The sequence below is a fragment of the Nasonia vitripennis genome, unplaced genomic scaffold, assembly GCF_009193385.2.
Source record: "Nasonia vitripennis strain AsymCx unplaced genomic scaffold, Nvit_psr_1.1 unplaced0251, whole genome shotgun sequence".
Lineage (NCBI taxonomy): Eukaryota > Metazoa > Arthropoda > Insecta > Hymenoptera > Pteromalidae > Nasonia > Nasonia vitripennis.
In genome coordinates, this window is record NW_022280030.1 from 927126 (window position 1) to 943307 (window position 16182).

General features: G+C 33.6%; 1 protein-coding gene across 8 annotated transcripts in view; it reads left to right on the plus strand.

The window, feature by feature from the left end:
- LOC100116365 (dynein heavy chain, cytoplasmic) overlaps window positions 1–16182 on the plus strand; it is a 631875-nt gene that overhangs the window by 586760 nt on the left and 28933 nt on the right. For 7 of the 8 annotated variants that reach the window (XR_004228365.2, XR_004228366.2, XM_031933441.2 and 4 more), the window contains one exon: window positions 15433–15630. The exons of the other annotated variant lie outside the window; for it this stretch is intronic. Coding sequence is in view for 5 of the 7 variants with exons in the window: in XM_031933441.2 (XP_031789301.2) it covers window positions 15433–15630 (198 nt within the window). In the remaining 2 variants the exon portion in view is untranslated. The remainder of the gene's footprint in view (window positions 1–15432; window positions 15631–16182) is intronic. 8 annotated transcript variants of the gene reach the window in all.

The window sequence follows — 16182 nt, forward strand, 5'->3', positions numbered from 1 at the left end:
TTTTATTTAAGTTATAAGATTAAAGTTAATTATTAATAACGTGTAAATAAGTTAGGGAATAATTGAGTTCAAAGAACTCAAAGAACCATCAGAAAGTATAATCATTATAGATGATTCACTGATTGAATAAACAACAAAATGGACAAGATAAGCGAGATCAAAGACCTCGATGAATTTTCAGGTAATATGAGTAGTCAGACAGAACTAGAGAGACAGAATAAAGAGACAGTTTTCCAAATAATTTAATTTTCAGGATCACCTCACGTCTCCCAATGGCGCGCAACTCGAAAAGTCTATCATTTTATAGATGCCTTTTGCGGCACAAAGATTTAAACATTAAGAACATTAAAAAAAATTAAAATTAATTTAAAAAAAAATATATATATAAATTCAAATGATGAATTTCAAGCGTCAGAAAACTTCAAAAACTAGCTAAAACTATTTTAAATGCCATTAATAGTAGAAGTTCAATGTTAAACAATACTTTTACTTCCAGTAACAGGTTTTCTTATACAATAAGATCGATCATTTTCAACCATCCAGAACATAATTATCAGTTCATGAAAATAAAATTTTGAAGATAAAATCACACAGAAACTACAATAGGGGGTTGGCGAGCGAAGCGAGCAGGGGGGCGGAGCCCCACTAGTATATATATATATATATATATATATATATATAATGAAGATATCCATAAATTTGTGCTTAAATGATTAAAATTCATATTCAAAGCCTGTGGCAAAGCTTATGAATTACTTGGAGCATTCCTTCAAAAATCACAGAGGTAGCAAATATCAAAATAAAGAAAGTCTCCCTAGGAGAAAATAGTTCCTTAATGTCCATCATTGTCTGAAAATTCAAAGCTTAGTGATAAATTACTTAAATACATATCTGCTTATAGAAATAAATTGCGTCACTTAGATCATCACCAAAACAATTATAAAACTTTATTTTATTGTTACAGATATTCCTACCGAAGTCGAAGAATTGTAATAAATATATTATGTCTCTTGCAAAAAAATTATTATTAACATAAATCATACACTCGATCACAATTTTTCAAAATCAGTGGATAATTAAGTTAATTTTTGTAAGAGATATATTTACGATTTTTCGACTCTCGTAGGAATATTTGTAACAATAAAATCAAGTTTTATGATTTTTTTGGCGATGATCGATATATATATATATATATATATATATATATATATATATATATATATATATATATATATATATATATTCGATAATGAATGTGAGTTTTGTAAAGCAAAAGAAGCAATATCCTATGATAAAAAATACAATCATTGTTGTCATAAAAATAAAGTTATTCTTGATGATAACGCATCATATCTTCAAGAATTGAAGGATCTATTATTTCAAAAGAATTCAAAAAGTATTAATTTAAAAAATATATATAAGAGGTTACAATAATTTATTTGCATTTGCCAGTTTTGGCTCTAAATTAGTATACTTTAACAATCCGGGGCCACAAGTATTAAAGATATGTGGACAGGTATATCATAACGAAGACCCGAAATATGGCCAATTGTATATTATTGACAATGAAATTGCAAATAAATATAGAGCAAATAACTATAAAATTAATAAACCCGATTTAAACATATTAGAATTTTTATGTACTTTAAACAATCCTTATGCAAAAGCATATAAAATAATGTATGAAATAGAAAATGAAAAATAGTATATTGTGCAACTAGGGGGAAAATTGGCTTTTTCCAGCGAAGGTGATGTATTGAGCACGAGTGGGACACGAGTAATATATTGAAAATTTCAAAATTTTTAATATACTTATATAGACACACACATCCATCGGATAGACTGCAGTGTGAGGAAAAAACTACTCCCCTGGGAGGAAAAGACTTTTTCCTCTGAAGGGAGTAATTTTTTCGAGAAAAATTTACTCCCTTGGGAGGAAAAAACTTTTTCCGAGGGAGTAGTTTTTTCCCGCTGCTAAGAAATCGATTTTCCATTCATTTAACATGCATGGAAAGTGTCCTTTTTCGTGCACGTATCATGAAAAATATTAATGCTCATAATAATAATATATCACCTCCTGAAATAGTAATGGCATTAACACGTGATTATCATACAAAAAATAAATCATAGTTCGCAACATGTAATGAAGTTGCTGTTGTATATATAAGAAATTATGGCGAACCTCCGTTTGACCGTCATATACATATTTATCCAAAAACTGAAAAACCACAACAAATAAATATTCTCAGTTAACATCTTGACCCAATGACATATCCTTTGATATTTCCTTTTGGTCAGGATGGCAACCTTATATAAAATGTACAAAAAAAGAATATAAAAATAATAATATATCTACCCTACAATTTTATTCATATAGATTAAGCATACGTGGTGATTTCAATCCTTATTTAAAGGACCCCGGAAGATTCAAATGGGAGAGTGGGTCCGTATGAAATGGGATGAAAGTGTATCTGACTTGTAGCTTGTTATCTCCTGAACAAAAGTCCCCATGGGCCCAAGACTTGAAAATGAGCCGTTCGAGGTTAGAGAGACTGAGCGTGCAACTTCACATGATCGTCGAGCGCAACAAGGAAATGATTATTTTGTTATTTGGAATATAAAATATGAAATGTTATCGTACTTTTTAGCAGTTTATAATAGTCTGAACACATATTAAAATTTAACACATAATTATAAAAAACTATGAAGTATCTTCACTAATAGTACATTACTCAAATTTGAATTATTTTTTGATTGGTCGAATAATCGCCACTAATGATACATTACCAAAATTTAAATAATATATTGATTGATGATTAATATATTGATATATTGTATCTTTACTAATGGCACATTACTGAAATCTAACTTATGTATTAGTTAATTATTATCTTAATGAATAGTACATTAATAAAATATAAATTATATATTGCTTCGCTGAGTAATCGCTACTAATAATACATTATTAAAACATTTATTTATATTGATTGACTGAGTAATCGCCATGAATAATACATTATCAAAACATTAATTTTATATTGCTTGGCTGAGTAATCGTCACAAATAATAAATTATTAAAACATTAATTTTATATTGATATGCTAAGTAATCGCCATTAATTATACATAACTGAAATATAAATTATGGATTGATTGGCTGAGTAATCGCTACTAATAATACATTATCACAAAATTAACTTTATATTGATTAGCTGAGTTATCTCCACTAATGGTACATTACTAAAATTTGAATTATTTTTTATTGTCTAAGTAATCGCCATTATAATTATACATTACCGAAATTTAAATAATATATCGATTGACTAAGGTATTTTTGCTAATGGTATTATATTAAAATACAAATCATGTATTAATTAGCTGTGTTATCTCCACTAATAGTAAATTAATAAAATTTTAATTATTTATTAATTGGCTGAGTAATCGCTACTGATAATACATTATCAAAACATTAAATTTGTATCGATTGGCTGAGTAATGGCCATTAATTATAAATTGTTCCAATAATACTTTTCTGTTGATCGGCTAAATTATCTCCACTAATAGTACATTACTAAAATTTAAATTATATATTGAATAACCAAGTTATCACTTAAAACTAAATATCATATGTCATATTGATAATTTTAAATAAAATGTGAATTCAACATAATTATATTAAAATTAGAAATGTAAAATATCGGTCAAATAATCGCCACAGAAACTATATTCAAAATCTAAATGTTAAATATACTAGATAATAAATTGTATAAATATTAGATAAGTAATCATTAAATTTATTCTGTAACAATATATTAACACTATCATAATGTATATATATAAAATCTGCTGACACATTTCTAAATAATTTATATTGCGGGCATTATTATTAAAAATGTTACATTTAATAATAAATGACAGTCTCCAACCTGTGAAACGCAGAGAGCAAATTTACAACTTATATTAATATAAATAATCATTTACAATAGTATCATTTCCAGGCTTCTTTATAAAAACAGGGATGAAACAAGATCATATCTGCACAAATGATTATTCGCAGCATCCTTTTCATACGGGCCAAATCTGCAGATTACGTCTTGTGATATGCGTCAATCCATAGAGCATGCGTCATTTCACATTCATAAACAAATATCTTTAAAAAACAAGATAGTATCTGCACGAATGATTATTCGCAGCATCCCTTTTATCTGGACCGAATCTCAAGATCATATACTAATGATATATGTAAAACATACATATATATCTATGTGGCGCATATGATTTAAAAAATAATTCAGACTGTAAATACAAATAAACATATTTGCCATATTTCTCTAAAAAGATTATCATTTACAGCATCCGACACATCTGGACCAATCTTACTGTGTTTTTGATATATGTATATATATATATATATATATATATATATATATATATATATATATATATATATATATATATATATATATATATATATATATATACTTTATTTCTAATCAACTACCAAAAGAAATCATATAAATCATAAAATAATTATCATCCCAGAAAGATTCACTAGTTTCGGTGAATTTTTACATAATTGCTCATTTTAATGTTTTAATATAGTGTAGATGTCCTTAAATGTTAGAAGTATGAAAAGAACTTGTGCACATAAGGTAAAATGCTTCTTGGATTATTTTGAGTTATAAGCCATTTTAGTTTTGAGAAAAATAAAAAATTTAGAAAATTTTAATTTTTAATATGGCCATAACTTAAAACTGGGGGTGCCTAAACGTCTGAAATTTTTTTTGTGTTCTTTTAGAGGTATACTGGACTAGCATACCAAATTCTTTTCAGTATGTACTAATCATGCATGTACATATGTTGTACAACTTAAACTTAAAATTAGAACTTAACCTATCTGAACTATTTATGTACATAATTGCATTTGTCGCTGAACAATTTTTACTTATTGTTTTTGACAAGTTACATTTTGTTTTATTTTCTCATTTATTATTATTCTTATACAGGGTGTTTCATTTTAATCCGACCACGACAAAAAACCATAGAAAAACTAATTTTAACGAAAAATGGCCTTAACAAAAGTTGAAGGGGATAAAGGGGGCCATCGAATGACACAAACACCTATGACCTTGAACTCGATTTTCAAGGTCATTTGAGGATAATTGTGATTTTTTTAAATAGGAACCTTTATTTTAGACCTTGGAATCGGATAGAGCGGAAAAAATTACGTCGCAAAGGATATTTTAAGTTTGCTTTGGTGATCTTGAGAAGGTCAATTCAAGGGCAAATAACAAAAAATCTGCTAAACAGCTGTTTGTCTGGTTTTATTTTACTGATGTCGAAAGATGACCTTGACAAAAGTTGAAGGGAGCAAAAGGGGCCATCTAATGACACCAACACCTTTGACCTTGAACTCGATTTTCAAGGTCATTTGAAGGTCATTGTATTTTTTTAATGGGAACCCCTATTTTTGACCTCGGAATGCGGAGCAGCAGACAAAATTACGTCGGAAATGACATTTCAAGTTTGCCTTAGTGACCTTGAGAAGGTCAATTCAAGGTTAAATAAGAAGTATCAGTCTAAGATTGTTTTCCTTTCAATTTTTTCGTAGAATTATCATTTTGTTATTGTAATAAACATTCAGAGAATAATTGACTTAAAATGTGATTATGCTTTGCTAACTTCAAAGCCATTTTGTAAGGTCAAAAGTGCAAAAATGCAATATCAAATGTTATGTGGAGTCCATATTTATATCCTAACTTTAGTGTTGCCCAGGACACCGACGTGGACGTAATAGGATTGTGTTCCCTTTGGGGTGCTTGATTAGAGTGAGTCTCCTTGCCTCTCACTTTTATTATGTACAGATTTGAATGTAGGTGCCCAAAGACACCACCATTTTTTTGGATTCTATTCAGTTCTTGGGATGTTTTCGTAAGCGAATTTTTATCCTATCTTTAGCGTTACTCAGGAACGACGTGGACATAATTGGCTACTAATTTTCCTCATCGAATTTTGCCTGAATTTATTGTTGAAATAAATAATTTATTTTGTAAAGATGATTTTTCATGTTGAATTTTCCCGCGACTCATTGTTGAAATAGACAATTTTTCTAATAAGAGATCTCTTTTCATATGAATTTATCCTCTACTCATTGTTACTTACACTTAGTATTCAATAGTTTACTAGTTATTGAATAGTTATTGATTAGCCAAACTAATCAAATATCATTTGTTTAACATTTTCTCTTTGTCATTCATTGACCTTTATTTTTTCTATTAAAATTTATTACTCATCGAAAGCTATCTAATTTGTTCAGTTTGGTAAAAACAAAATTTTTTATTGAACTTGTTATAAATTTTTAACAATGGCTGATTATCCAGCCGCTGAAAGGGTTGATATTTTATTGATTCTTGGTGAATAATCACTCACTCTCTCACTCTATCACTCTAATCAAGCACCCCGAAAAGTGAGAGGCAAGGGGACTCACTCTAATCAAGCACCCCGAAAAGTGAGAGGCAAGGGGACTCACTCTAATCAAGCACCCCGAAAAGTGAGAGGCAAGGGGACTCACTCTAATCAAGCACCCCGAAAAGTGAGAGGCAAGGGGACTCACTCTAATCAAGCACCCCGAAAAGTGAGAGGCAAGGGGACTCACTCTAATCAAGCACCCCGAAAAGTGAGAGGCAAGGGGACTCACTCTAATCAAGCACCCCGAAAAGTGAGAGGCAAGGGGACTCACTCTAATCAAGCACCCCAAAGGGAACACAATCCTATTACGTCCACGTCGTTGTTCCTGGGTAACGCTAAAGTTAATAATTATTAATTAATCAATTATTCTCTTAATGTTTATTACAATAACAAAATGATAATTCTACGAAAAAATTGAAAGGAAAACAATATACTAGGTATTTTGTTTTTCCGATTATATGTTTCATGAGATTGTCTCACCTTAGGTTGCTATCAAAAACAATTCCTAGATATATAAAATGTTCTACTCTAGTTATATTTTTATCAAGAATTTTGATATTTACTTGGGCTCCCTAGTGGAAAAAAATGTAATAAATTGTAATGAATTGGAATAAAAGGTAAGAAAATGTAAGAAAATTTAAGAAAATGTATCTTTTTGTTGGATTTCGGACCTTTTTCTCATACGTTTTTGTACACTTTCTTACATTTTCAGATTTGTTAACTTTTTTTTACATTTTATTACATTTTATTACATTTCATTACATAGGTTATTTTACCGCCTAATATAGTCAATATATTTTATTAATTATTGATTTTATAATAAAATGTAACAATGCATCAGAAATTGTAAGAAAAAGTATAAGGATGTAAGCAGAAGTAAGAAAATAAAAAAGTCGCCATTTTCTTATATAATATTACGCTTACAGACAATTTTTACATTTTTTTATACTTTTTTACGTATTGTTACATTTGCCGTTTCAAAGAAGAGACCCCCATGAAATCCTGGATCAATGGATTTATAATGAATTGTCATAAAACGTAACAAAATGTAATTGAATGTAGCATACTGTAATAAAACGTCGAAAATGTCCGAAATCTACCAAAAACGTACAAAATGGTACGATTTGTTACATTTTCATATATTTTATTACACTTTATTACATTGTTTATTTGCACCAGGGCCGGTACACTTCCAATACTGCTCCGAAAGTCATACAAATAGTTTTTCCTAGATTTAATGACAACTTATTTAATGCCAGCCACTCCGATATCACATTTAAAAAATTGTTCATGGTAACTTGGGCTTTTATCTGATCATCACCAGTGGCTATAATAGCAGTATCATCTGCATACGAAATTATAGCCGTGAGGGGGATCTCCTTCAAGACATCATTTATGTACAGGATAAAAAGTAGCGGTCCTAAGATCGTTCCTTGTGGAACGCCTGTGTTAACCACAGAGCTATCGCTTTAAATACCATGTATTTTGACCACTTGATATCTGTCACTCAAATAGCTGGAAAGAAGATCTAACGCTTGGCCCCTAATTCCAATGCAATAAAGTTTTGCTAGTAGTATGCTATGGTAAACAGTATCGAAAGCTTTCGCCAGGTCAAGAAAAGTTATAATCATAGGCTTACTCCTATCAACATTATTATATAGTGCATTAGTTATGTACTTTAAAGCATCTTTCGTACCAATCTTCCTCATGAAACCAAATTGTTGTTTCGAGATTATATTGCTATGTTCTACAAAATCATGAATTCTATTATATATAATTCGCTCAAATATCTTTGCAACATTTGATATGAGAGATATGGCTCGATAATTCGTGATTTTATGTTTCTCTCCTGATTTATAGACTTGCACTATTTCGGCCCTTTTTAAAGAATCTGGCCATATCGATTTCTCAATACACTTATTGAAAATATGGGTTAGAGGACCTGCAATGTGGTTACATAGCAGTTTCAAGGTCTTTGCATTTGATTTATCAACTTCTCCATTTTACAATTTCAGTGCATTGATTATACTTATTTTCTCTGCTGTACTTGTTGGCTTTAAAAAAATAGAAATAGGATTCATGGCAGGCAGCTTAAGTCCAGTATTTACTGGTTTAACGATATTAGCACTTAGATTTCTACCTATATCACAAAAGAAAGTATTCATATTTTGCGCTATCTGGAATTTCTCATTGATTTTTTGATTATTTATTTTTATGTAATTTATGGCATCATTGCATTTTTTAACTTTCCCGATTTTCATATTTATTATTTCCCAAAGTTTTTTTGGGTTATTGGAATTATTTTGAATAAGATTTGATTCATATTTTATTTTAGCGTCGGTAATTACCTTATCTAAAATTTCTGCATAAGTTTTATATTTTGTTTTTAATTGATCGTTCTGCGCATCTAGTTACCATAAATTATATAAAAACTCTTTATTTTCACACAACCTCACTATTGCATCAGTTATGCAGTTTTTTCTACCAGTGTTTTTTTTTATCCTTTCTCTTTGTTTTCGCCAATTCTACGCATGGCTTGATCTTGTTTAACAATTTTTCTGCAGCCAAATTTGGATCATCCATCGACATAATTTCATTCCAGTTTCTAGCAACTGCATAATTTGTTATTTTTTGTAATTTAAGAAAACATGGTTTTTTATTTACTTCCTTCAACTTATTGACTGTACTCGTCGCTCGTTTAAGCGCGCGCGACTCGAAGCCGGCAGCGCTGTCGGCGATCGCAGCAAGTCGCAACGTCGCTTGCTCAAATCGAGCACGGGAGATGTCGCTACGGGTTCTACGTCGACGTCGCGGAGTTCGCTTGACACCGTTTTCACGGCGGAACTCTTCTCGGGTCTCGACGGAACACTTTCTCTTTGTTTTTGCCAATTCAACAATTTTTAACAATTTTTCTACAGCTAAATTTGGATCACCCATCGACATAATTTCATTCCAGTTTCTAGAAATTGCAGAATTTGTTAATTTTTTGTTGTTTAAGAAAACATGTTTTTTTAGTTACTTGTTTCAGTTTATTTACTGCAATTATGATCGGGTAATGGTCCGTTATATAATGCCTAACTTATATGTTGCTGTGTTAATGTTATGAGACTCAATGAAAATATTGTCGATACGTGATCCCTTGGCTCTACCTATAGGTGGCTTTGTAATACCTACAAAACCAGGAATATATTCCTTATCAAGAAAATTGCATACGAAATCTTGACTATAGTGATCACAGTCTAGCAGGTCAATATTAAAATCACTTATCACTAAATGATTTTTTACATTTGATTTTATAAAAAAGTGTCTTTATTATAATACACAAATTAATTTTGCAAAACATTTCATTATATTAAAATATAATTATTACATATCTGAATAGTAGTCTTTGGTATTTGAACTCAAAAACATCAATTAAAAACTTAATTAAAAATTTTGGCATTATTCATTAATAGCAACTTTAAATGTTGTCTATCTTTTACTCTAGATAGAGCCACATATAACTGACCATGACTAAAAACTGGTGATGGCAGATAGACGCCAACTTTATAATATGACTGATCTCGTAATTTATTTATTGTCAATGCAAAACCTTATCTAATAGGAAATTGTATTCTACGCATATTAAATGGTAGTTCTTCTTTAGACGGTGATAAAGTTATTCTTGGTATCAAAACTAATTTTTAAATATTCTTCCCATTCAAAACTTCTGCTTCGATCAAATACTTTAAAAATTGTTTAACTATTAATTGTGTTCCATTAGAAAGACCTTCATTAATTTTTAAATTTCTTATTAAAATTACAATGGTTCTTCGGAAGTTTTCTCCATTATTATCTTCTGCTGTTATCTATACTTAAATATTTATTGAAATGTCCTTCCGTAATAGCTAGTATTTAATTATTAATATCAATTATATCATTGTTTTCAGGAGTAAGAGTTACTCAATTCTTTAGTGTTTCGTCATTCATTTTTATGTTATTTCCTAAGATTTCTGTTATAATGTCTATTTTTAATATCATGTTAACAGGTATTTCATATAATTCATTTTCTTCGTTATATAAATTTAAATGTTTGCATCACCAACTGTTAAGTGATTTTCTTGAACAAAAATTTCTTTCACTTTGGGTCCGTTCTAGGCTACACTCCCATACAGGAGAGGTTAGCGCAGATTGCAAACTTCAGCCGCGTGGCAGTTTGTTTGTTTGGTAATGAGATTCATGTTATATAAACTATTTAATGAAATGACTTTATGATTTTCTTTGTAGACGGACTTAACAATTGCCAAAACTGATTTTTCAAATCCCTTGTAATTTTAGACACCCTCGGATTAAATATATGTATCTACAACTGCTTGGTTTTGATTTTTCTTTTAGGCGAAACTAATGATATTTAAGACTATCAATGACGGACGAAATCGCTCGTAGGCTTGGATGACTCAGTGTGATTGTAAAAAATAATGACTCCTTGTTTTCCAGGGTAAATCCAAAAATAATAATCTGAACGTATTTGCCAGTAAAAGAGACTCTTATTCAAAACTTCGTAAAATTGACATTTGGAAAATCAACTTAGTTGAAATTAAAATTGGAACGAAACTCGAAATTAACACTCGAAATGAACTCAAAAATAACTCTCAAATAATGTCCTTCTTTGAGGAGCGTACACACAGGAATGCCTAGTCGGGGGATGCAAAGCTTGATATGATATTTTAGTTCTTTATCAAGCAAGATGAGTGCCAATGCTGAGAGGATTACTGGTTGGGCTGCACAGAATAAGCTAAAACTTAACGTTGCTAAAACTAAAGCAATTGTCCTGGGCTCTCCCTACTACATAAACGCATTACCCTCAACAGCTAACACCTTTATTAACATAGGGGGTGCCCAGGTCAGCTTTGAATCTTCCGTGCGTAATCTGGGATTGGTGCTCGACTCTAAGCTTACGTGGAAGGAACATATTACACAAGTGTGTAAGCGTGCTCACACGCTAATGTACAGGCTTTACTTTTTCAGGAAAAGCACCAATCTCAGGTTGCGCAAGCACCTAGTGCAGGCCCTCCTGTTTCCTCTTATAGACTATTGTTCTCTCGTATACTGTGACCTGACGCAAGAACTCGACCTAAAACTTCAGAGGCTCATGAATACAGGAATTCGGTACATCTATCATACAGGCGGGAGTTGCAGTGGCTAACCACTGCCGGACGCAGGAAGTATTTCACCGCTTGTTTCTTAAGAAAAATGTTTAACACAGCCGTACCATCATACGTACTGGCATACTTCGACTTCCGCGTGACACTCCGGCCTGTTAGGGGGGAGGTGATACCTCTGGATATTCCGACATTCGCGACATTCGAGACGCTGAGGAACTCGTTTCATATCAGCGCCTCATACCTATGGAACAACCTACCATCTCACATTCGTAACACTACATCTATCTCAGGTTTCAAGAGACAAGCTAAAGAGTACTTTTTCGAACTTGAAAATACAAACACTTGCATTTCTTGTACACATTCACGCACACGCACACACTCACACACTCTCGCATAACCCATCTTCACATTATCATACTATCACAATACACATTTTTGCTATACTACTACTCCTGCTGTATACAATTTATCGTACAACATATTGTACGTAAAATAAAACTAATTAATCTAATCTAATCTAATCTCTCTCTCTTCTCTCTCTCTCTCTCTCTCTCTCTCTCTCTCTCTCTCTCTCTCTATCTCTCTCTCTCTCTTCTCTTTCGTTATCCATTTTTGTGTTCATCTCCTCTACCTTTTGTAGGATCATGTCCATTGTATTATTTAATGTCACAACTAAATCTTTTCCCATTTTCTCTTTCTCTTGAGGTGACCTCCTCACGTTCCCTCCTCTTGCAAACGTGTTCCTTTCCTCTACGTTTTCCCCTGTTCCCTCCCTTCTTTCTTGTTTTTCTTAATAAAATCCTCTGGGCTCCTATCCTTTCTTTTTAACCCTGTTTCTTCTTTCAACTTCAAACTGTCCTCTAGTTTCCTCTATTTTAGAGTATTTCCTATTCAACCTCCTCCCCTTTTTCCTCCTCTTGGTGTACCCGCACTTTTTGAATTTCCCGCCTCTTCTATCGATTTCACTATACTCGGTTGCGGCGTTCTAAATCCCTGTTTCTCTATTCCGTTCCGCGTTTGTCAAGTTCATCGTTCTTATCTCACTATCTCTGTCCTTCTCACTCTATTTTCTAACCTTTACTCTCTGATGCTCACTTTCACGGCCCTTTATCACTTTACTCTGACTTTTTCTTTTCCGAATTTTCTGTCCCTTCCTCTACCTGCTCTCGCCTTCTCCTTCCTTCCTTCTCATCTATTTCGTTCACTACACTGCCTTATATCACACACCACTCTACACACTCCTTCTCACAAATCAATCTAATATGGTACACACACTCACACACACATATATACACACACACACACACAGACTCTCTCTCTCTCTCTCTCTCTCTCTCTCTCTCTCTCTCTCTCGAGGTTGAGCAATAAGGCAGCAGAAGTCGGTGCTGCACTATCTCGACTAATGCCAAATGTGGGTGGGCCAACGCAGGGTCGAAGGTTACTCCTAGCCAATGTAACTACATCAATTCTGTTATATGGTGCCCTAATATGGGCGGACGCTATATTGGTAAAGTCCTAAGGACGAAAGCTGTCAACAGTTTATAGGAGAAGTGCATTGCGGGTCGCTTCTGACTACCGAACAGTGTCAGAAGATGCCGTGTGCGTTATCTCAGGTATGCCGCCTATTGACCTTCTAGTAACAGAACAAAAGAATATATATGAAGAAAGCCGGCGTGGTCACAATACTCAAAAGGAAATTTGGAAATTAAAGGAACAAACCCTAGCTGAGTGGCAAAGACGATGGGACTCCAGTGAAAAGGGGCGATGGACGCACCGCCTTGTACCGCGTATTGTTGGCTGTGCCAATAGATGACACGGGGAAGTGAATTACTACCTTACGCAGTTTTTGAGCGGACATGGGTGCTTTCGAGCCTACCTACACCGCTTCAAGATAGAGGATAATCCAAATTGCCCAGTATGTTTGGAAGCAAACGAAGATGCGGAGTATGTCTTCTGTAACTGTTCGCGATAAGAAATGGAACGAAAAGAACTGGAGCGTTACCTTCAGACTAGGGTGACCCCTGAGTCAATGATCACAGCTATGCTAGCGTCGAAGGATGGCTGGAGCGCACTAAACAACTACGTAAGTACCATCCTCAAGAGGGTTATAAATGAGGAAGAGAATAGAAGGGAAGGACAAGGCGAAGCAGCTGAGTAAAACTGTTGCTAGACGAAGGCCACTAGGTAGTAGATACAAAACGCTCCTCGGACTGATGCAGAGGAATGTAGGTCACAGAGCTGAACTCTCACTCCCCTGTCCGATGCAGAGGAACGTAGGAGCTAGGTTAAGTACCTCTCTAAGCGCTGTTCAGACCGATGCTGAGGAACGTAGGCGTCGGGGTTGAGCCTGTCCAGAGGATGGCTGGTCGATGCTGCACGAAGTAGAGGACCGGACGATGCTGCAGAAAGCAGACGGCTGGTCGATGCAGAATAAAGAAGACGAGTTTGATCCTGAACCCCTAATCACCTTGGTGGATCCTGAACCCCTAATCACCTGGTATGAAAATGTCAAACTTCAAAGGAGAAGCCAAAAAAGCTAGTTAACGGGTATTACAGAAGTATTGTTCAACAATAGTACCTGTGGGGATCCGGTGTCGGAGGACCACTTGTGCAGAGCTTGCTCTGCCTACGCCACATAAAAGAAACACACACACACACACACACACACACACTCAAACACACACGCACAAATGAAACATCATCATAAGGGGAGGTGGGAGCTATAGCTTCGCAAATCCGCCGCGGGGTATTTAGTATTTCAAATACCAAAAAAAAACTAAAAGCCATATCGACATTTTCTTTCAGTAGAATGATTCACTTATCTCAAACCTATGGCGCTCTGCTTATTATATTGATGACATTTCAAATTAAAAAAAGTTAATAAGTAAAATTGGTGTTTGAGATTGTAATCGCATAAACACGCCTAAACACCCGCTCGTATTTCACAACTTTTACAAAAACCAAAAGTCCGATTGGTATTTTTTTTCGGTAGAATGATTAAGTAAACTCAATACTATGGCGCTCTGGTCTTGGTTTTTCATTGCAAGCTTTATTCAAAAAGTTATATGAAACAGAAAAACAGTGTTTTTAGCTCCCACACCCCCTTAATATATTTTATGTTAACCAGTATAATTTTCGTGTATTTTATTTTTTCAAAACATACTCCACAACAATAGTACATTGTTCAACAAGGATAAACTAAGCATGCGCGAGGTGTTCAAAAGTGGAGGACGCCGAAGGTGCTCGAGACGGAGACAAATGCTGAAAACACCTCACCGGAGTCTTAAATAGCTTTTTTGCCCATGTCCTACGTCGTAGTTTTTCTTACAAGCGCATGAAGCATCCTTTTTCGTTTCTGAGAGTGGGAGAGAGAATTGTACATTTTAGTCGTGTACAATAATAATAATAATAATAATAAATTATATTTATAGCACAGTGTGGCTAAAATCCGCTGTTAAGTCACGCCTATCTGTGACTAAAGTAGTCCTTTTTTGCACCGTGTTTATCACACTCGCTGCGCTCGTGCGCTAACCTCACGGTGCCAATAAGGACTACTTTATTCACGAATAGGCGAGACTTGCGGACTTTAGCAGTCTGTGTTATAAAATTTTATACGATACTCTCGACTTAAATGGTTCAGTTTTACACGGCGCTTAGCGCCCTCACTACGCTCGGGTGCTAACTGCGCCGTGTAACAAAGAGCCATTTAAGTCATACGTATCGTAATGTACTATTAATATTGTATTGTAAACAGCATATGTTATGCGCAAGCGAAGCGAGCGTTCTTTGCTAGTTTTAATTATTGTTTATTTAATTTATAGGGCGAGAAAAAGCAAACAAATTATCACAGAACAATGCTTTCCGAATTAATTAAAGGAATATTGCCCGTTAATTGGAGAAGATATACAGTTCCTCGGGGTTGTACTGTAATACAATGGATAACAGATTTCAGTCATCGAGTTTCGCAATTACAAGAAGTTTCAAGATTAGTTTCACAGAGTGGTGCTAAGGAAATAAAGGTAACATATAACAATAAGTAATATTTAGGTACTTGGTAGATAATATTTGCTACAAATAAAAATGGCTTGGCTCGCTGGTCAATGCAAAATTTATCCGACGATACAAAAATGTCTTATGTTTCTTATCAAGACTGAACAATGCGACTATGTGCCTTCCAACACCGATACGCAAAACCTAGTGCCTCGCATTCACTAGGATTTGTTTATTCGTAGGATTTGACGTGATCATCACCGTTTGGGAGAACGTGGGAAATTGAGAGAGAGAGATAGAGAGAGAGAGAGAGAGAGAGAGAGAGAGAGAGAGAGAGAGAGAGAGCGTACCTAGAGCGTTTACGTTGTTTCTGACAAATTTCTTATTGATGCAGATGGAATCTCAAGATAAGATGTGCTCTTAGAATTCGATGGAAAGGTCAATGCTGTTGACAGATGTATAGAATTTGGACAGACTATAATACCATTTATTTTAGACGAAACATTTATCATACTAACGAGCAGTAGGTCAGAACAAGTAGGATTTTTCACGTTAAAATATTTAGGAGAAAAAAATAAAAT